This window comes from Lacerta agilis, chromosome 1 (assembly GCF_009819535.1).
Source record: "Lacerta agilis isolate rLacAgi1 chromosome 1, rLacAgi1.pri, whole genome shotgun sequence".
Classification (NCBI taxonomy): Eukaryota; Metazoa; Chordata; class Lepidosauria; order Squamata; family Lacertidae; genus Lacerta; species Lacerta agilis.
Window position 1 is genome coordinate 81902656 of NC_046312.1, and position 21936 is coordinate 81924591.

A 21936-nucleotide genomic window follows, 5' to 3' on the forward strand; every position below is an offset into this window, starting at 1 on the left:
GTTCAGTTTACATATAGTTTCCAGGAAGGGTTCAATATCAGGGCTGCTTAGCTTCAACAGAAGTGTTGTGCGGCTTCAATACACTGGTTAGAAGTAAGCGCTAATAAGCATGCCTTGAGAAAGCATTGCAAACAGTACAGTCCCAAAAGGAAAATGTTGTGATTTCCCCCCCAAACATGCAGACAAGCACCAAAGGGCCCTCCTAGCAGACAAACAAATTCAAACCTTAAATACAATTGCATCAAAAAGTTTTATGAACGGTCACAACTGGACAGATAATAAGAAAGGAATTAGTTTATGTTTAATAAAATGCACAAACATTATTACATTGTCATTCCTGCCACTAGGCAGGCTAGTACCAATATGCAAGGGAGGGGAAGAATTTTGCACACAATCTTGCCAGTGGCCTCTTTTTTGCTCGATGCAGAGTGAGACCTTCAACACCACTTTACATAATGGAAAAGAGCTTAACACAAGGGGGGTATCCAAGACAACACCCCTGGGATGTGCTCCAGCAGCCGACATACAACTAATACAGTGTTGATGTGCACACTATTGACTCAGAATATGCTTACATTTTAAAGCCAGAGTCCCATGTCTTGGTTAGCAGTACTTGGAATAGCTTCAGGGAGTATAAATGGACAGAATATATTGCCTGTAAGGGTATGGGATCAGGGCACCAACTCTGGCTAGGCCAGTAATCAGCCTATTAGTAAGCTGCCCCCCCCCCCAAGATACTTAGCATAGTGCAAATGAAACAACAGAACTGGTTTGCCAGATGCTTAAGATACTAACATGCTGCATTGTTTCAAAACCAAAACTGCTCCTGCTTGCAAGGTGAGAGAGCGTCCCACGCAAATGAGCAGCCAGCATGTCAAACCGTATGCCACCACACAGCCAATCTGCTACTAGGTCCTGAAAACTGATCAGGTTTTGGTATGGCTAGCAGAACTCTCTCAAAAGTTGCACACACAAAAGTTGAGCCCAGTTTGAAAATAATCAAAAAGTTAGCTCCAGGGCCAGGGCCCACCACAATGGCCAAGGCGACTTGCAGTGCCATGCGTTGAACGGCAGGACACGGCACTGCACAGTGTCTACCCGGGCAGCAGCCCCTCTCAGTTAGCAACAGGCTCCTCCTCTGTATTTGGAACAGGCTTCTTCAGGAAGTGCATCACGGCTTGCACCACTTTGCCGGGGGAGATGTTGTACACAGGGTGCGTAGGCTGCTGTTGGAGGGAAGGAAGGAAGGAAACGGGAATTAAAGTTGAAACTGTGTCTACTCTCACCAGTTCCATAGCAAGAGAAGCAAAGTCTGTCAACTTAGGTAAGTTAATGAAAGCAAGTTATTTAAGGACATATTTCATGGCAATATGTATGGAGCTACAGGAGTCTGAAGCCCAGCATCCTGACCACTGAAAGTTTTTCTCAGTTCCGCTGTAGCTTTTGAGAGTTTACTAGACGTTATCCACATATTTTCAACTTTGAAGGGGTCATTATCCTTGAGCAGCTGCCAAGGCCTCAGTACCAACCCCGGGCTCCTTCTCCACTGCTCCACAACTTGCTTGCTAGCCCACCTGCCTCTCAAGTGGGCAAGCAGCAAGGAACCACAAAAACCCTGGCTCCCTGCCCTCCCCTCTAGCTGGAGGTAAGGATTGTTCCTTATCACTGCCTGCCTACCAGCTGTTGCAGAACCACAACAAAGGAAAGGGCTGGTTCCACAGAAAGGGCATATTGCCAAGCCCCGCCTCCCAAACCTGGAGCTGGTCTTGCTCAAGCCCCTCTGAGGAGACATTCACTGCAGCATCATCATCATCATCATCATAACAGCACTGGGGCAATCTCGCAAGAAAATGCTTCTCTTCGAAATGTTCCCAGTGCAAGCGGGACATTTCCCCATGAGAGGAATAAGGAATGCACAATGAGAAGCAAAGTTCATAGTTCAAGGCTGCAATCATACTTGACGCATACCACACAGCAAGAGAATCTGGCTTGGGATGGAGGGTCATAGAAGAGAACGGGAAGGCTGTGCCTGTTGAAAGCTCACAGACCAAAGGAAATCATATCTGGAGCTCACACTGCCTATGCAGAAAGACACAAGAGCCTCAGCAAGCCCCTCTTTCACTATACTTCCTATTATGCCTTATCCACATTGCTCTCTATCCCAAACCTCACTCCTTCCTCCTAACCCGTCAAGCCCTGTTATCTCGAAAACGATGTGAAATTAAGCATCCATAGCTACCATGCAACTTGCAACAACAACAAACTATTTGGTGTGGCAAGTGCGCTACTCAGATCCACCACACACATACACCCACCCACCCTGTAAACACCATTTCTGGTCCTGCCTGATGATGATTATTATTTATTGAATTTATATACTGCCCTATACCCAGAGGTCTCAGGGTGGTTCACAGTCTAACCACTGTGTGGCATCCTTTTCTGCCTTTGGCTATGGAGCAGGGGCTGTCACAGAGAGGGAACGTTTATGCCAAATGAAATCAATTCTCCACTGTAACACACATACTGAACTTTCACTAGTGTCTCCAGGATTATGAGTTGCAGACAGGATTTACTTGCAGCCGAATGGCCTCCTCAAAAGCACTAGCTTACTTTCTACCTACTCAAAAGTATGTGATTGGAAATTCTGTTATGATCTGACTTGTTCTGCACCACTTGGACTAAGATGCAGATCAGAACATAGTTATCCTTTGGATTCTGCAGTTCTCCCAATTTTGTTATGCATGCCTTTGCTTAAATAGCAATATAAAAGCATTTGTGTTTTAGGATAAAATTGTTCAAAGGCATGCATTTTGAGAGAAAATATGATCAGAAATAACAAATTCTGTGGCAATTTCCATATTTAAATATGTAAATAAATGCAATTTTCATTAGATTTCCTTAAAAAAACCCATTGATGAAATATGGGAAATGTGATAGAACAGATTTAGGGATGGATTGGAGCAGCATCTTCCTGGTCTGTGTCACTTTCACTTGGGTTCATTCCTAAGACACACACAAAACACACGCACACACGCAGCCACATCCTGGCATAGCTTACCAGGCGGTTCTCTGGCACTCCTAGCACTACTTCATGGAGAAGGTCCCCGCTGCCAAAATGCTGTGCTATCGACAGCCCACTGAGGCAATAGCAGGTATGGTAAAAATCACGAAACCTGGTGGTAGAAACATACACAATGTTGAGGTGAGTGAGAAACTGGAAGGCCAACTGTTCCATTCAGCCACCCTCTGGGGCAAAATCTCCCATTTGTTTCAGTGCAGGGTACGCAAAGCCCCAAGTTGGGTGCCAGATTAGTTTTCCGCAGTCTTCTTCTTTGTGGTATTCTTTCACCTTATAGTACAGTGGTACCTTGGTTCCCGAACGGCTTGGCTCCCGAACAAATTGTCTCCCGAATGCCACAAACCTGGAAGTAAGTGTTCCAGTTTGTGAACTTTTTTTGGAAGCCGAATGCTGTTGGCATTATTTCCGGGGCCAATCAGCCAATCAGAAGCCGCGCCTTGGTTTGTGAACATTTTGGAAGTCGAACGGACTTCCGGAACGGATTGAGTTCAGGAACCAAGGTACCACTGTACTTCTGTTGTTTAAAAAAACTGCTTGTAAATTTAATCCCAGTTATGGGTATTCCTGCTGTATGCTGAGCCACAAGTTGAAATTTTCTCGGGGTGACCAACACTCACTTTCCCGGCTTGTCCAAGAGGCCCCCTGCAGGGCACTGGCAGCATAGTAGGATGTACTCTTGAAGCGCTTCCTGGTCAAACATCCAGTGTGTCATACTGAGGGCAGAGTCACCTAAAAGGAACAAAACCCCCAGTAAGAGGCTAACACTTCCACTGGAGAAAGAGCAGGCCAATGGGAAGACACCAAATGGAAGACTGCACTCCCTCCCTCACTTCTTCCGCTTCGCAAGGGCAGAGCTATGGCCACCCACTTCCTGGCCTTGTTCTCACAGAAGCCTTCCATTTTCACTATCAGGCAGTCATTTCCTTGTTCCTTAATCTAATGAGAGAAAGCAAGTGTTCTTAAGAGGACAGCAAGCAGATAGCAAGCAGCAGCTTGTGGAGGGGATGGGTGGGACAAGGAAAGGTGGAAGGGAAGCACACAAGGAGCATGTGCTGGCAGAGTTCATCTGAGGCAGTTAACCTAATAATAGAAATTCCTTGCATCCTGCGAATAGAACTCTCCTCTCTGCATGTTGAAACTATCTCCTACATCGGTGCAAAATGGTTCATCTGGCTAGTATTCCATCTCTGAGGTCCGACAGAAGAAGGTTGCAGAGTGTCCTTTCATTTTGCTTTTAAAAGCAACATAACCCCTGCTCCCTGCTATTGTCACTTTTAAACCGTTGCCAGTTTCTACAGTGTTAGCACAACAGGGATATTTAGGTACATGCTGGGCTGGTATGCCAAAGGAACCGGTAACCCTGCACAGATATGCTTATAAACAAACCATCATGCCCCACATCGCTTCAGATTGGTCCTCTGACACTGGCCACATCCAGAGATTTCATAAAGTTATAAAATCACAGAGCATCAAGCTAGCACCCTACGTTCAATAAGCGAGGAAAGTGTTGGAGATTTCCTTGTACATATGGATGCCATGACTATACTGCTTAGTAAATAACCACAACCCTATTTTTCCACAGAGGAGTAGATCCTTTTAAAATTAAATTATACCCTGATTCATCTGTAAGCAGAGAGTTCTGAGGAGCAACTGTGCATTATAATATATATATAAATCTCACCTATTACATTGCCCTCTTGCATCTAGTGGAGAGAGAGGCAAGAAAGGAGGGCACCCACCCCTTTTGCTCATAAATCACCCTCCCAGAAACCCCACTCCACACAAAAAACCCACCCCAGTTTAGGGTGATAGCTGTGCATTAAAGTGCAGTTATTGCTTGGGTCCCTTTTGCCTCTCAGAGTGCAGCTATCACATCAGCTGCCCATCAGCTTCACAAAATCTCTGCAAGGACAGCAGTTAAGTGAAGGGGAGTTGGAAAGTTTGGCTGTGAAGGTGCAGGGAGGTAAGCATGGAAAAATCAGATGAATGAGGGATATTTGGGGGGGAGTGGAGGGCAAGCACAAAGACATTTTTCATGGGTCCCCCAACAGCTTTGTTATTTTCAATCCTATGACATGTTGATGCCAGTTCTACTGTAACATTGAAAGGGAGGCATTCCCCCCCCCCACAAAGGCAGAGAATACAAATGCTGCCGTGAAGCACATCTTGTGTCCCTGTATCTTTTGCTCACGCTAGGCTCGTCAAACGAAAGTCTCCACATCTAACAGTTTGGGGGGTGAGAGGGGCAGTATACCTGGGGAATCGTGGACAAACCTGCGGTGCTCAGACTCACCTTTGGCATGCAGGGCTCGATGTAAGAGAGGGAGCAAGCCAGCCTGCCAGAATGAGTAGCAGCCATCTACCAGCTTGTTACAACGGCCCTGAAACCCTCCTTCAAAACGCATCTGGCGGCTTGTAACCCAGTGCTAGCAGGGAGAGAAAGCAAACATCACTATTGCTCAGTGCAGCCACAGGACCTGCTACACCCAGTGGACATATCAACGGAGGGAGCCACAGAGAACTGCAGTCCCCTAGCACAGTTTGGGGAGTCTGAGGGCACCCCCCCCCCCCGTCCCCTTCATGTGTTTCATGCAGCAAAATCTAACATAACCAGGTTGCCACGGAAAATATGAAGAGGTTTTCGATAATTAAACTAAACGAGGAAACAAGCAACCTTGCAAACCAATAAAACTGGAAATGAGAAATTGCATTGGTGAACATCAAGAGATCGTGTTTCTATCTTATGAATGACCCTGAGATCCTGCCATTTCAGGTTTGAATCTATTTATTTATTTATTTCCTGGTGCTGCACGTATGCACGGTCACATGCAAGCTAATCACGCATCAGTGGAGGGATGCCTGTATTTAAAGACAGTTACAGACAAAATGGGGTTTCACGCTATTATGAAATAATGTTAGAAATGGTACATGTTTCCTTTTAATCAATTAATGCAGGGCTCAAGGGAATGATTATGAATACATGCTGTGAATGTACAGACAGACACTTTAGGGAGAACATAAGAATGGAAGGGGCAGGGCAAAGGGGGAATCCCAACCCCCGATACTGAAATCCAGTGGGATCCTATGTTTTGGCATTGTGATGGCCATGACAGTGCCTTCTGCACTGATAAAGCTCCATCTAGAGTGCCTCTTCCACAAAGGAAAAGGGTTCCTTCATTTGCAGAAGAAGAGGCAAGGGATTTTCACTGGTTATTCTGTGCCACCCACTGTTCTGCTCTGAAGGGTCCCCTGACGCTCTGGAGCAGCTTTATGGGGAATGCTAAAATTCAATTCTCCGCCCATGAACAGCGGTCTGCTTACAGGAGCTCTGGATCTGAGCCATAGTGAATGTTGAAACAGCAGCACAGAGAGAATTAGAACCAAGCTGGCAAATGGTTACTTACCAATAAGCTTTTCAGATTCAAGACGTGCTCACTTTTCAGAATGACCAGCGCTGCCAGTCCACAGAAAGTGTACCCTCCGTGGGCCTCCATGCCAGGGACGCCACCGATCCCACCCTCCCAGTTCTGACATCTAATTCAAAAGCAAAACACAAAAACAGGAGGGGGGAAAAACAGGATATGTTTTCTTGTCCCCAATACAACAAATATATTCCTGTTCATTCTCTAGACTCCTGCTGCTGGGCAGGTACCTACACTCAAACTTGGCAACCAAAGAAGCACTGGGTGTCCAAGGCCAAACAAGAGCTAAGTGTTTTCCTACCTTGCTATCCAGTCCGCTGTCCCTTCAAAGAGAGTTGGTGTGATGATGTTGGTAAGCGAGGCCACTGATGCAGCACAATATGCACTCCTGAGATTTAAATATGAGACTATTTAACTTCTACACATGGCTGAAGAATGATGCAAGCCGAGCTACTGCTGTCAGGGAGACACCAGTCATATTAAACTGCACAATCCACCACCCAGCCGTGACTGTAGAAATGTCACAAAGAGAGCACTTGGAAGTTAAGTCATTGCATACTCAAGACTTGGTTCTAATATCTGAGCAATCCTGAGAAGGCATTTGCTCAATGCACTCAATCAGCATGTTGGCGAGGGTGGGAAGAGGGGGAGGGAGGGAAAGAGGGAGAGAGAGAGACCATGTTTTGTTTGTTTTTAAATAAAATTACTCTGGATGAGGTTATTAGAATGGAAGGTACACCAGGAGCTAAATTCAGTAGAGTTTATTCCAGTGCATCCATTTCTTCCCTTCCTTGATGTACCAAGGGACTGGTATCCTAGATTTATATTAGTAGCCACAGAAAGATACTGAGCAGATTTCAATATTGTTAATTAAGACAGAAAAAGCCTTGCTCACAACATTATTCATTGGAATCCCAGGGGAAGAAAAATAAATGTTACATTCTTCCCTGAAAGAAGAGCCAGAGCTTCATTTAAAATGCTTTTGTCACAGCAAGCCACTGTACAAGTTGAAAAAGATTTTCTTCTTCAGCTTTAGAATCTGCTGCACCAAAACAAACTCTGGCCATGTCTACCATTCTTTCCACATGCAAGCACTTCTCTTGAACTGCAGCCAAGGACTGCCTTTTCCTGCCCCCTAGAGGGACAAGCCAGGAATATTTAACATCACGTACAGGTGAAAGAAGCAAATAATGGCTCCCATAATCTTCCTAACATTAGAAGCCAGGATCTTATTCCTCCACTGAAGTTTAGGGGCACTATTACAAAACAGGGATTAATGTTTGCTGTGCTATGACAAAACTCTGTATGAACATCATTGCTACAAAAATTTCATCAGAACCCAAAGCTGCTGCTGAGCATCACATGAAAGAAATACTTGAAACATTTCCAACACACCTGACATCCACCTCTCCCCCTATGTGCATGATGAAGGAGCCATCAGGCTGCTTCAGGGAATACAAATAGTCCAGAAGCTTCTCTCTGAAAAAAACAATAGAGAACAGTTATCTCTATTAAGAGGAAAAAACAACTGAGATGCTGGAAGAGCCAACCTACTTGAGTGAAAATGGGCTTCAGGATCATCTAGGCCAGGAGTTTTCAGTTCCTCGCTGGCTGAGGAACCCCTCCAACATGTCATGATATCCTATGGCAACCCACCCCTCTCTCCCTACCAATAAGAGCCCCCTGCCAACTTTCCCTCCAAAAAAGCAGGTTCCACAACTTCTTCTGACTTTGTCCCCACCACTGTGTTTTCATGTTAAGGTAAAACCTGCTATTCCATTGCCCTGCTGTACAAGCCTAAATAAAAGAAATACATCATCTCACACAACCTGCATGTTTGGACCCACTGCTCACAGACAGAGATTGATTTTGACCATTTTAGCACTGAATGTCACACGATGTACTATGGGACTAGATCAGGCCGCGTGTGACTTGTGGCCACTCCCACTCTTTGAGTGGGGACACCTGGCTGGTGCAAGGTGGGAACGTGACATGCCTGAGGTGTACGTTGGAATGCCTAGCGATGAAAGTGGACTCCAAAGGTTCTGCAGAACCCTGAATAAAAACATGAACCTGGACTAACCACCTATACTCCTTTTTTTCTAAATATGGAGCTAACCCTTCCCTAGTCCTGGAGTGCAAGAGAGGCCTGAGAGCCAAAAAGAGCTTTGCTCTCCTTGATTCAAAGCAAAGGAAGCTACCAACAAGTGGACGGGAGGCAGTGTGGTGGATGTAGACACCAAGCAGCACATTGTGGCAAAGGCTGTGGTGGGAAAGGGCCACCTGCCCATCTTACCAGCTAGCCTTTCTTCTTCAGCAAGTAGGAAGGCTGAAGAGGGGGGCTGCATTGGCAGACACTGGTCAAGAATGCTTCAGGCTTCACCTAATATCTTGGATCTGAGCAGAGGAGAGGTGGTCCCTCCTACAATTTTACCTGTTGATAACACTGTATGCCTCTTCAGTCCCAATAATGCAGAGAGCATTGACGGCTGCGTATGTTGGAGCAAGATGTGGGTACTGGTTTGGTCCCCCTCCAAAGCCTCCGCTGGGGCTCTGACAGCGGCTCAGGAACTGGCACACACTAGGCACAGAGGAAAGACCAAGGGCAAGCTTAGAGAGACAGTGTGGTGTAGTGGTTAGGAGTGGTGGTCTCATAATCTGGTGAACTGGGTTCACGTCTCCGCTCCTCCACATGCAGCTGCTGGGTGACCTTGGGCTAGTCACACTTCTTTGAAGTCTTCTGAGCCCCACTGACCTCACAGAGTGTTTGTTGTGGGGGAGGAAGGGAAAGGAGAATGTTAGCCGCTTTGAGACTCCTTTGGGTAGTGATAAGGCGGGGTATCAAATCCAAATCCAAACTCTTAGTTTTTATAAGCAAGAAACGTTTAAACAAAAAACAAGCAGCACAGGGCCTTCCTGGGCTAAGAAATAAGGACCGCAGCTCTCATACTAGCAGCAGTCGAAACAAACAAACAAACAAACAAAAATCCTTCCAGTAGCACCTTAGAGACCAACTAAGATTGTTATTGGTATGAGCTTTCGTGTGTATGCACACTTCTTCAGATACCTAGCAGCAGTGTTTGACACTGCGCCAGTGGCACTACAGTCCATTGCCACACAGCGCAGGAGGAAGGGAGAAATGGACACTAAATGAATTGGGTTGGATCTGCAGAAGCTGGACTCCAGTCAAATAATGAGGCTCTCACACCTCCCTTGGCAGCCATGTCTACAGACATCCCCCAACACACCAGAAGTTGCTCCCAATAATCACAAGTGGAATGAGGTACAGGAGAACTGCAGCGGGAGAGGAAAATATCAGCAGAAAGCGAGGAAGGCCTTGCACTTGCACGAAGGACCCCCTGGACTCTACTGACCCCTCATCTGGAAGGTTCTCTCTCACCAGAGCCATCTAGCCAAATCTCAACAGCAGAACAAGCATTCTCCTCCGCTTTTGCCATGCTATTCCATTGTTTGTTATTGTTTTAATCCCAATATACACAAAGGTCTGTTACAGGCGCCCTTTCCCAGGCTCTCCCCCGATCTATTTTGGGACAGAAGCTGCCTACATGGAAGGCCTTTGCGATCAAAGAAGGGTTTGTCTCTCCCCACCCTTAAAATATTGATTTGGGGCATCGTTTAATGACGTACTGTAATTTACATTTTACTTATTAAGAAACAAGTAACACGGAGAACAACACCCCCCCCCCCACAACAAGTCTTTTAATTTAAGGTCAACATACACACAATATATGTGTATATGGAGGTGTTTGCAATGCAACTGCAGTAGTCACACATTGAAATGCAACACATCCAGCCCCAGACCGGGGGGGGGGGGCAGGTCACAGAAAGTGCAAATCTATGCATCTACACCAAATCTTGTTGTAAGTGCAACAACACGGCAAAGCAGAACCCAGAGTGCCTTCTGGACATGCTGATTAAAGGAAAAGGAACAAAACTCCTTTCTGTAATGGTTATATTTTGCAGCAGCAACAGTAGCTCCTGGATAAGGATCTGAACTTTTGAAATACCAATCAGGATAATTTAATGTATAACCAAGTTATACAGAACACATTTTATGTTCCTAAAGTAACAATGCGACTTGAAATCTGTAAAGGGTGTTAAAAAGTATTACAAATATTACAATTTCCCCCCAAAATTTCATTCCACTCCCGCCCCCCACAAAATAGGTTATTTTCAACATTTCCCAAAATTCTGCAACTCAAATTCTGCTCAACCCAATTCCTCCTGGGTGAAAGCAACCCAAGCTTACTAATTTTCCCTCTTTCTCCTTACAAATTGCAAAACGTCTCTTCTTTGAAAAACAAATTGCAACCAATACTTCTTTCAAGTGCAAAAAACTTTGTCTCTCCTGATCACCAGATTTTCAAAGCCTACAGGGAATGGGTTTCTTTCTCCTAGTGGCTGAAGCTGATCTCTTACCGCCACCATCTTTGCTGATCACAAGATGCACCAAAAGCTTCTACTCGAGGAAAAAGCTATTGAGAGGTCATTGTTTGAGCAAGACGAACAAGACAATACACTGTTGTATTTCAAAAAATGTTCTTATGCATCATGCAGGGACATTGGGAGGTTAGCCCAGAGAGGCACACATTGTGCAAAGATAAGGAAGACTTCTGGAAGTTAATTTCTCCTGTAAGTCAGAAAGTGGAGCAGAAAGTTTTTTCAGGTTATACTTAGTCCTTATTTCTCTAAACTTTTAAGTTCTGAATTTACCTCCAAATGTCTAGATAGGCAACTTTACTAAACAGCTTGGTAACAAAAGAGAAACTCTGAAAACACATAATTCAAAGCTCTGCCCAAAGATTCTCTTTGGTTTCTGAGACATCAACAGAAGCTGCCTGCACAATTTTTGAGCTTCTCCCAGTATGAGTTGGGAACTTTAAAAAAGAAAAAGAAAGCAACGGCTCACAGCAGTTACATAACAACAATGCTCAGAATAAATGGCAAGGTGTTTTGCAGGAACAGAAGTGAAATATAAAACAGATCTTACTCTGAAGTTACAGATTCCGGGATGGGTTCCTCAAGCAGCTCAAGGCTATGCAAGATCCAGTAGCACAACCACGGGCGGCTGGCATCTAGACACTTGGAAGAGATAACAACAGCTGTTCAAATCCATGACTGACACAGCTGCATTTGTTACACCCCAACAAAAGGAGAGCAAAGGAGGCAAATCAGAACTGGAAAGTAAGAGGTTTAGAAGGATAAAGGACACCAATTTATGAAGGGAATTTACATACCGCTTTAAGAATAGCTTCATTATTCACACAATCCCAAGCTAACATAAGAACCTCTTTTCCATTTATTACCAAATGGACAGAGCAAAAGACACGGGTAACAAATATTTAGCTTTCAACCCCAGAGGAGGCAGCACTACAACTGAAGTGGCTCCTAGAAAATGGATTTAGCAAGGCCAACGGGAACACAGCCACTGTTTCTATGGCCTATATAAGTGCCCCGCAGTAAGACAGGAAAAGGAAGTCCCTTGATACCTCAGATTCCAGAGAAAAGTAAAAGAAACCTCAGCGGTAGAAAAAAGGGAGGATAATGAGCCAGAATCAAGTTAACCCACCATCAAATATTTTTCCACTAACAATATTAAGCAGGAAGGAAACAGTACAAACTCCTTCAGCGGAAAGGGATTACCTCATAGGCATCTGTCAGTTGTCTCAGCCCTCTCTTCAGGTAGTGGAAGTGTTTCTCTCGCTGCAAAACAAACCTGAAGGATAGACCAAAAGATATACAAATGATCCAAGAGTCATAAAGCCACGTAAGTGCTCTACAGCCATGTGTGTTTGTTTAACCCTCCTTTAAACCATCCAGGATAGTGGGCATCTCATCTGAAGTCCATATGGTAATGGTGAAGAGAGAGATAGGAGGGAAACCGTGCAAATGGGATTGACAGAGGAAGTATTCTTAAGTTATTCCTAGAAGAATGATACCTGTAGAGCAAAGGCCCCCAGGAGGAGCTGATAAAGATGGGAGCAGGGAGGACCAGGGAGAACACGCAAGGCATTTAAGCGAAGATGTTCATAATTTTATAAACCTGTTATGTCCCTCCTGAGACATCTTTTTTAAAATTAAAGGCCAAACTAGAAGCAACATCATTTGCATGACAGTAACTGTATGGTTTTTATTTTATAAAAAAGGTAAACAGCAGGAGCAAGGAGCCAATTTGGACCGGGCCCCTGGCAAGGGGATCAGGCCCCTGCATCTGCTGTGGGTAGGGTTGCCATATGTCTGGAAAATGTTTTTGTCATATGCCAAAAAAAGCTCAACTTAGGGCAAAACTAAGAAAAAGCTCAACAACTCTTCTGTCTGGATTTTGAAATATGGCAACCCTAGCTGTGTGTATTGGAAGCAAAGCTCCCATTTGTGCCAGTCGAAGCTTTCCTTCCAGTGCTAACCTGCAGGCATGGGGGCCAGCTCAGCAATATCCATTTTGTGATGGAATGACCAGAACCATCTAAAGTATTGTAAACATGAGTGTACTATAACTCTATATAAAGGCATTGCTTGAATCCTAAGAGAAAAGAAGGCAGTTCACAAGAAAGTCTTCCAGTACTTCCTCCCTATTGCACACACCCCATTCCCCAAAAGCCTCTCCAGAAAGTTGAGGGCCCTCCTGAACAATGTGGGATGGGGTATACAAATCAGCAGTCAAACAAGAATACGGAGCAAGTGGAGGAAAGATTGCATGGATACAATAACTTACTGCGCATCATGATGATTTGTCTTATAAGCATCAAAGACCTCTTGGACTATATCTTCTACTTTTGTCTGCAACAAGTTAAAGGGACAAAGAAGAGGTACAATAACTATGGGTGGGGAGGATGCAGAGAACACTATATGCTAGCATTTGTTATTACTATTATTAAAATAATTTCTACACCACTTTTTTCAAAGGTCTCAAAGCAATTTACTATGTAAATTAACATGTAAGACAAAACATTACAAAATATCAAAATAAAAAATTAGAGATGGACACATTTAATGCAGCATATGTAACAGGAAGGCAAAATATTTCCTTAAACATAAGAACATGACAGGTAAAAATCAGAATGCAAGAACCCCCCTGCACTCAAAAGACAGCACTACTAAGAAACAACCGTGACAGCACAAATGGAGCAATATGGCACAGCATGCCAAGAAGAAAAGCGTCTACAGCAGCTGTGAGTAATTGTTAAAAGGGTGTCAGAGTTCAAGAGGGCTGCTGCTGCTCCAGTTTTGAAAAACAACACAGAGGCTCGTAAAAGAAGTGGATGGTAACAAATAACAAGCTATAGCTCCTTTAGTACTGTATATCACATCTACACAACTGCTGCCCATGAGGAAAGGCCACAGATGAAAGGCAGAATGCCCCACGTTCAATCCCTGTCATCTCCAGGTATGACCAGGAAAAAGACTCTAGTCCAAAATTAAGATAGGCAGCAATGAGATAGATGGATCAATGCTTTGACCTGGTCTAAGGCAACTTCTTATGTGCCTATGGTTCAGTGTTGTGGCACACAATCAAAAAGGCTCTTCTACTCCCAGGACATCACAACCCATGTAGCACTGTACAGTATGCACAACCCAGGCTGATCCTTGGGGGGGGGGGGGGTTTGACCACAAGCACTCTCCAAGAATCAGTGTGGGTTTCAGCCCCCTTAAGAGCACATAGCTAGAATCAAGACACATAATGAAGTGTCTCAGTGAAACATACTATCAAACAGAATAAAGGTAAAGGTAAAGGGACCCCTGACCATTAGGTCCAGTCGCGGACAACTCTGGGGTTGCGGCACTCATCTTGCTTTATTGGCTGAGGGAGCAGGCATACAGCTTCCAAGTCATGTGGCCAGCATGACTAAGCCACTTCTGGCGAACCAGAGCAGCGCACGGACACGCTGTTTACCTTCCCGCCACAGCGGCACCTATTTATCTACTTACACTTTGACGTGATTTCAAACTGCTAGGTGGGCAGGAGCTGGAACCGAACGGGAGCTCACCCCGTCGTGGGGATTCGAACCGCCGAGCCCCAGAAGCCTTCAGAACACAGTTGATGCCACAGGCATTATGTGTATGAGTCTTTTGATGAACTGAGTGGAAGTCTGAGTCATGGGGGTGGAGAAAGAGTGTGTGTGAATTCAACAGTGCTTAGGTTTTTTTTTTGGTTTTTCGTTTGTTAATGTTCACATTGGGGGATTATGAGTGCTGCAATGCTTTGTGAATTTTATAATATAACTTTTCTTGTGGTTGTGCTGTTTAGCCTATGTTTTAAGTCGCTTTGTTAATAGTGTTTTATACAAGGTGGCTGTTTTACTGATGATTTGTTAAATTATTTTGTATGATTTATGTTGCAATTGGGATGTTTTACTATGCTATTATGGTGGTACCTTGGTTTTCGAACGTAATCTGTTCTGGAAGACTGTTCGAGTTCTGAAATGTTCGAAAACCGAGGACTCAACAGCTGACAGCTAGGCCTCCAGATCTTGCACTCAACAGAAGCCGAGTGGTATGTTCGACTTCTGAGGCGTGTTTGAAAACCGAAGCACTTACTTCCGGGTCTATGGTGTTTGTAAACCGAAATGTTCGTCTACAGAGGCGTTCAAAAACCAAGGCACCACTGTATTTGTAAGCCACTTTGTGATTCATGTGAGTGAAAAGAGGCACAGAAATATAATAAATGAATTACTAAATGAAAGACAGACGATGGGGAAGAAATGCAAGGAGGAGAGAAGTATGGCACAGGGCATTTAAACACAACCACAGGGTTCCAGAATTCTTTCTCTTCTCTAAGAGGCTTCTGCTCCAGCTCCCAACAAAAGAAAGGGAACTACCGTACTATAAAAAGCATGCATGGGGGAGAAGAAGTCATTAGAAATCAGGCTCACTGAGAGAGGCAGAGGGGAAATAGTGAGGGGAGACAGAGAGGAAGAATCTCAACAAGTCATAAGGTTGGGTGTGATAGGTGAGGAAAGGCTCTAGGAACTAGGAGTTGCAGGATCAGTGCAAGGTGTGTGCATGATCGCCCTTAGTTTTAATAATTTGCCTAAAGCATCAAAGCAGCCAGGCTAAGCTGAAGCCAGCACTAAATGCTCAGCAACAGAACAGGGAAATCTGTGAGGTCTCTGACCAGCTCATGCTGTATTCCTACTCTATGGCTACATGAACAAAGAAATCATCATCAGCATTCACATCCTTATTCCACAGCTCACCTTAATTGTGGCCACAAACCCTCAATTGACACTTTCCTGCTCTTTTGCCCTGGTATCTAATGTTTTCTCACTGTCTCAGATTTGAAAAGTGCTCCCTTCTCCATTAAAGGTCAGATTCTAGGGAGAGATAATGAGCAGCAATCACCCCTCAGGGATGTCTCAGGCCTCCAGCAAGGAAGCAAGTCCAACTAGTAATCATGTTTACTGGATGACTGTAATTTCAGCTGCTTTGGTCTTAACAGTGGAAAGCAGCAAGTGCAACTAAAATCAGAAGTAGGCCACAAAATCCAAGACTACATTCACACAATACATTTAAAGCAAATGACATCTCCGCAAAGAATCCTGAGAACTTTTAACTACAGTTCACAGGATTATTTGGGGGAACTCATATGCCTTAAATGTATGGTGTGAATGCAGCCTACTACAGCACATCAAATGCATTCAGTTTCTAATACAGAGAACTATTTTGCCAGCCACATATGCTTTGACCTTAGCAAATTTCTTTCCAGAACCTTAGGAAAGGCAGTTGGCTTCCCCTCAATTTCAGAGCTTCTCTCAAGGGCTGAGTACTATTTGGAAGGGAAGGGTCAAATGAATTAAGCAACTTTACGTAAGTTCCTTTCGATCAGCTTTGCAGCTGTAGAAACCATGACCATCAAGAAAAAGATGGTCAGACACTATCAGTTAAGCAAGATTTATAAATAATCATAATTTGTTCATTGTCCAGCCAGTTGAACTTCAAAGAATGAAGTATTTCCATGACTAACAGGACTTAATTAAAACCAGCAGAAGGATAATAAACTTTAGGATAGTCATTTCCATTATTTAACTGGAAGTGATTTACTGCATAATTCTTTTACACAACCAAGCAAACCAAAGGAAAATAATAACTAGCTGTGTCTATCTAACACTACTTATCCATTTATGCTCTGATTTTACACAAGTAAGTTTGTTAAATCTCAGTCTTCTATAGCCTGTCTTCCTGGGCCAAAAAACTCAATTCTTATGAAGGGGCATACCTGGCCACGCCCATCCAACTTTTGCACAATTAAAAAACACAATGGTATTATGTCAGAAATATGAATGAAAATGTTTGTTATGGTAAAAGAGACAGGATTTAGCCTAATGAAGTTAACAGAACAAGTGGTTTGAGACTTGTAGCTTTGGATTACTTTTAACTGTCCTGTTTACCAGTGGACTTGGTGAATATCGTGAGCTGAATACTACATAAAAAAATATGCAACAAGGTGGTGTACAACATAAGAACATAAAAATCTACTGGATTACTACCATTTTGCCATCTATATGTCTGAGGGAAAGTATATGCAGGTCTTACCACACAATCACCATAGGAAGCAGGTCTACCAATACCTATCACATTTTCCACTTAAAAATATGGGTCACCTTACACAAAGTCTGATGACTGTCCAACCAGCATTGAAGAACAGTCAGCCCAAGTGCAGGTAGAGGTCTTTCCTCTCACTGATTAATTCCAGAAACTGAGAAGATATGCCCTACTAACTAAAGCTCAACCCCCTTTATCCCCTCCTGGTCAATAATTAAGATGTCTTCCACAGAGAACAAACCACAGGATATAATCACTGAATTACAGAGACCTTTCAGCAGTTAACTTGAATGCTTAAAATATATCAGTAAATTGCTCCACACATTTTACTAACACAACAAAATTGTGATGTGATTGAAAGGACGCCTTTGATTGATTCCACAGGGGTAGCCATGTTTGTTTGTTGGTGAATCAGCTATGTTTGTTGCTTGCCCTTTCTTAAACACAGTTCCTCAATACAATACCACGGCAGCAGCTTACATACAGCATACATACAACAAAACTGCTGAGTGTTTCACTATATACTGAGAAAGATGTAGCCTTACATTTAGTTCAGTGTTTAAAAACACACACCATATTATATGATGGAGGACCTGGGGCTAGCATGCTTTGAACAGTTATCCTATGGAGCCTTGTAACTTGCTGATCACCAAAGATCCTCTGTGAGTTCAAGCCTTTTATCTCTTCACCTCTTGTTGTACGTGAGCACTCAAAACATGTACATCAGGATGATGCCTTCCCATCATCTGCTGTTTTAGAAGCATTATCCTCCACAGAGTACCAACTTTTCAAATGTCATGTAGTTCCAAGGCTACCTACCCCCTGAACATTGCAAACAATGCTCTGTAATCAAACCTGACAGCCAGGCGGGTCAGGAACTGCTTACCATGCAAATTTCAAACAGGTTTTATAAAGGCATAAAGTTATTAAGCATCACAGTAATTAGGCACTGGCAGGAATAAATGCTTAATCACTAAGGCTTATAATATTGATGTAGTACAGTATAAAATACCCACTTCTCTTTCCCTCAAAATACTTATGCCTGATTTGTTAAAGGAATAGATAGAAAAGCTTGGGAAGCACTAGTATTCTAGCCCTTTTATCTCCAAAGATGTTAAAGCTTTGCCTGGTTCCAAATGCATCAGTCCTCACAACTTTTTTGTTTAAGGTTATGGAAGAAATGTCCTCCTCCACAGTTTGGTGTTCCAGTATTTAAATTTAGAAATTCAGTGTTCTTCACTATCACTGAATTTCTAAATTTACCGGTAAGTACTGGAACACCAAACGGTGTAGGAGGACACAGACGTGCACGTCAATGTCACTGTTTAATTCAGTCTCTGACCTTAGGTAGGAAAGAACCACATAGGATTCTACTTGTGATTACTTGATCTGTCTGCACGATTGGGGAACCTGATAAAAGTGTCCATGACAGAACTGGGTGAGAAGGGTGGTGGGAGATAGCAGCTAGTGGAAAGGGAACTGGTAAGGGATGCAACCCCTTATCATTTGAACCCAACACTCTGTATAACCAGTTACCTTGCTTGTATTTTTTAAAAAATAGGTACAGTAATATATTTTTCTAAGACCACTTCTGTTAGCATACAAATAGGCAGACTTGAAAGTTGCAGGGATACAGTAAGCTCTGGATATGAACAGGATGTGTGCTTATAACTACAAATAGGTGTGAGCTGGAAGTGGGAAAGTTTGGCTGATGGCAATGGGGAAACACCACTATTAAAACCACCCTGAATCTCCATTTGTCCCAATCTATAGATTCCCCAAAGGTAGGGCGAGTTTTGAAGTGGGGTCCAAATTTACAAAATGCGAGGAACACCAGCAGCACACCATGTTTCTCTCCTGTTTCCCCACAAACAGTTCTTCTCTAACAATATTTCAAGCAACAAAAGAGGAGATGCAAAGCGGTTCTCCAGGGTGTGCCGACAAGGAACTCCATCGTGTGAGATGGGAAGCGGACAGCTCTGGAGACAAATAGCAAAAAATATAGGAGAGGAGAACTAGACGAGCCTCCAGAAGCGACTTAAGCATATTAATTCATCAGCTTCCATGGGCAATGGGCTACCTGAAATGGACTTAAGACGGCACATGGAGAAGTAGAGGCTAAACCAAATCTAACAAGATAATATACCTTTAAAAAAAGCCCCACCCCACAACCCTGGAGATTCTCACTGTACTGAACACAATGGATCTACAGGGCGGCCACAGGGGCATCGTTCTCTCCCCGCCAGTGCAGAGAAACAGACCGGACCCCTGAAGCCACACGTCCGCGAAGTGCACCCTGGGAGTTGTAGTTCCTTTCCCTGGAAAGAGGGGGCGGCTCCCAGCCCCACCTGCTCAGCTGAAGTGAGGGTCCGAACTCCATCGTCCTCCAGCCTCTCCCGGCCCGCTTCCGTGCCGCCCCGCCGGTAGTGTCGCCTGTCGGCGACGGGCTGGGTAGAAGCGGCGGCCGCCATGATCCCACAGAGCCGCTCAGCCCGCGCGACTGAGGCTTGCAGCCCGGGAGGCAGTGTGCTCAAGCCCGGCTACGGCGGCTCACTGAAGGCAAGAAAGGTCCGAGCGCGCTGCTCTATTATACTGTAGCAGCTTCGCCCAAACTCGCTGGGAAGCGCCGGTAACTCACTGCCGCCCCCACGTGGCGCCTATTTTATCCCGCCAGTTTCAGCTCTTATAATGTGGCCTCAGATGCGGCAAGCGATTGCTAGACGCTGTGATCCCAGACGGGAACCCTCTCTCTCTGACGCAATGCGCCCTGCTTAAGGGCCGGGGGAAGCACAGGACTCGAGGGATCCCTCAAACCAGTTTAACTACACAGGTGCTATGAGTTCTCCATGCGGTATGAAAAGGGAGTTCCCCTCCCTCTTCACAGACCAGTTTATTTAAAGGGGAAGTGGGTTCAATAAGTTACTTCTTGTCCTGCTTTTTAACCCGCTTCTGCTTGCGTTAGCGAGTGAGCGAGCTGATCAGACAACAGCTCCTGGAAATCTCTAGGCAGGCTGCTTGTAAGGCAAGTCTCCCTTTCCAGCGTGGACAGGTGGTGTGTGGGAAGAGTTGCTCTCCGGTGGCTCCAGATGGAAAACTGAACTCCTACTTACCATGACTGTGCTTTGTTCCCAGTCTCCTTGCCGGTTTAAGAGTGCTGCATTGCTCCTGACTTCAATAGGCCTAGGGAACCTGTCTGTGGCCTCCCAGATTTTGCACTCCTGTTATCCCTGACCATAGGCCACGCAGGCTGGGGCTGATGGCAATAGGAGCCTAACAATACCTGGTCACAGGTTACCCCATCCTTGCTGTAGTGGCTTCAAAAGTATACTTTACTGTATTATGTTTCCCTTCTCTCTCTCTCTCTCTCTCTCTCTCTCTCTCTCTCTCTCACACACACACACACACACACACAGGTTCTCTTCAGATTTTAGCAATGCTGCAGAGATCAGCAGGTATAATAATAATAATAATAATAATAATAATAATAATAATAATAATAAATTATTTATACCCCGCCCATCTGGCAGGGTTTCCCCAGCCACTCTGGGCAGCTCAGTATTAGCTGTGGATCCAGCTAGAGGGCTAAATAATCTCTTTTCAGGGGTGAAACGGCTCATTTTCACCCAGGTCAAAGACCCAGTTTGGCATACACACACCCCTTGTGCATTTGCGTACACAGATCACAAGCTGGGAGCCTCAATGGCGCCCCTCTGGAGGTTTGACCTGGGACAAAAATCCTGGCTAGCCCCCCTATAGCCATGGCTCTGCCCTTTTTATGCCTATCTTGCATTTCCAATACTGTATTTAAAACTAGGTTGTTGTTGTTGTTCAGTCGTTCAGTCATGTCCGACTGGAGAGCCAGTGTGGTGTAGTGGTTAAGAGCGGTAGACTCGTTACCTGGGGAACCGGGTTCGCGTCTCCACTCCTCCACATGCAGCTGCTGGGTGACCTTGGGCTAGTCACACTTCTTTGAAGTCTCTCAGCCCCACTCACCTCACAGAGTGTTTGTTGTGGGGGAGGAAGGGAAAGGAGAATGTTAGCCGCTTTGAGACTCCTTCGGGTAGTGAAAAGCGGGATATCAAATCCAAACTCTTCTTCTTCTTCTTCTTCTTCGTGACCCCATGGACCAGAGCACGCCAGGCACGCCTATCCTTCACTGCCTCTCGCAGTTTGGCCAAACTCATGTATGATCATTCAAATGTAAGGAGGAGGGCAGATTTTGCTCAACAAAGGGGAATTGCTGTGCGTTTGGAGAGAAATTGATTGATAAAAACTGAGGCGGACAAGGGAGTAGGGTTCCAACCTGGGTTCATTGGAGTGGAGCCTAGGGCCCTGAGTGGTTTTATTTCTTCAGGCTAGTTCTTGGTTTTTGTGTGTGTGTGTGCCCCCCCCCCCCCGCCAAATAGACATTGTGTGCGGGCTGACATTCATCTCTCTCATTTTAAGAAAATCTGCCTCCAATTGTTCCTCTCCCGAAACTGAAGGGACTTAAATCTTTGTATTTCTCAACATGAGCAGGCAAGCTTGTGTGATAGCATTAGCTTTAAAATAGCTGCATTTTCCTTTTTCTATGAACAGGCAAGCTTTACAACCGCAGTGCCCCATCTGTCCTAATGAACCAGTCTTCATAGGATGCGCATAAAGGTCTTCATGTGAGAACCAAATCAAAACCTGGGAGGAGAACCTACGCAGAAACAAAGAGGTGGAGAAATTTAAAAATTGCTTCAAAATAAGTTTAACCCATCTTCTCCAAGATTCAGAAGGAAACTGCAACTTAGGGTAACACTTACATGTATCTCATGAAGTGTTCTCTAGTGACCAGTGCTTTCCCCCCCTAAAAAAATGTTTAGGGGTACTTTCCTACTCATATTGAAA

At 44.6% G+C, this 21936-nt stretch overlaps 1 protein-coding gene across 2 annotated transcripts; it reads right to left on the minus strand.

Moving 5' to 3' along the window:
• Positions 1 to 231: 231 nt before the first annotated feature.
• On the minus strand, positions 232 to 19633 carry LOC117052474 (protein farnesyltransferase subunit beta-like). Of its 2 annotated transcripts, XM_033159441.1 has the most exons (12): positions 19410 to 19632; positions 13235 to 13299; positions 12166 to 12238; positions 11513 to 11604; positions 8936 to 9082; positions 7897 to 7980; positions 6803 to 6889; positions 6484 to 6613; positions 5373 to 5505; positions 3697 to 3808; positions 3059 to 3173; positions 232 to 1226 (listed from the first exon to the last, which is right to left on the minus strand). In XM_033159441.1, exons 1-12 carry the CDS (start codon positions 19530 to 19532, stop codon positions 1116 to 1118), a joined length of 1272 nt encoding a protein of 423 aa, XP_033015332.1. In that variant the 5' UTR covers positions 19533 to 19632; the 3' UTR covers positions 232 to 1115. The 2 variants fall into 2 exon arrangements, with proteins under 2 accessions (XP_033015332.1, XP_033015339.1); XM_033159448.1 differs by lacking the exon at positions 6803 to 6889 and having other exon boundaries at positions 19410 to 19633.
• Between the last annotated feature and the right edge of the window lie 2303 nt (positions 19634 to 21936).

Coding starts and splice junctions, on each gene's coding strand:
- LOC117052474 (XM_033159441.1), bottom strand. CDS start 19,532: ATGGCGGCCGCCGCTTCTACCCAGCCCGTCGCCGACAGGCGACACTAC. Junction 11,605..12,165: donor AACTGACAGATGCCTATGAG/GTAATCCCTTTC, acceptor ATCTCTTCCAAG/TGTCTAGATGCCAGCCGCCC. Junction 7,981..8,935: donor GCATACAGTGTTATCAACAG/GTAAAATTGTAG, acceptor TGTTTTTTTCAG/AGAGAAGCTTCTGGACTATT.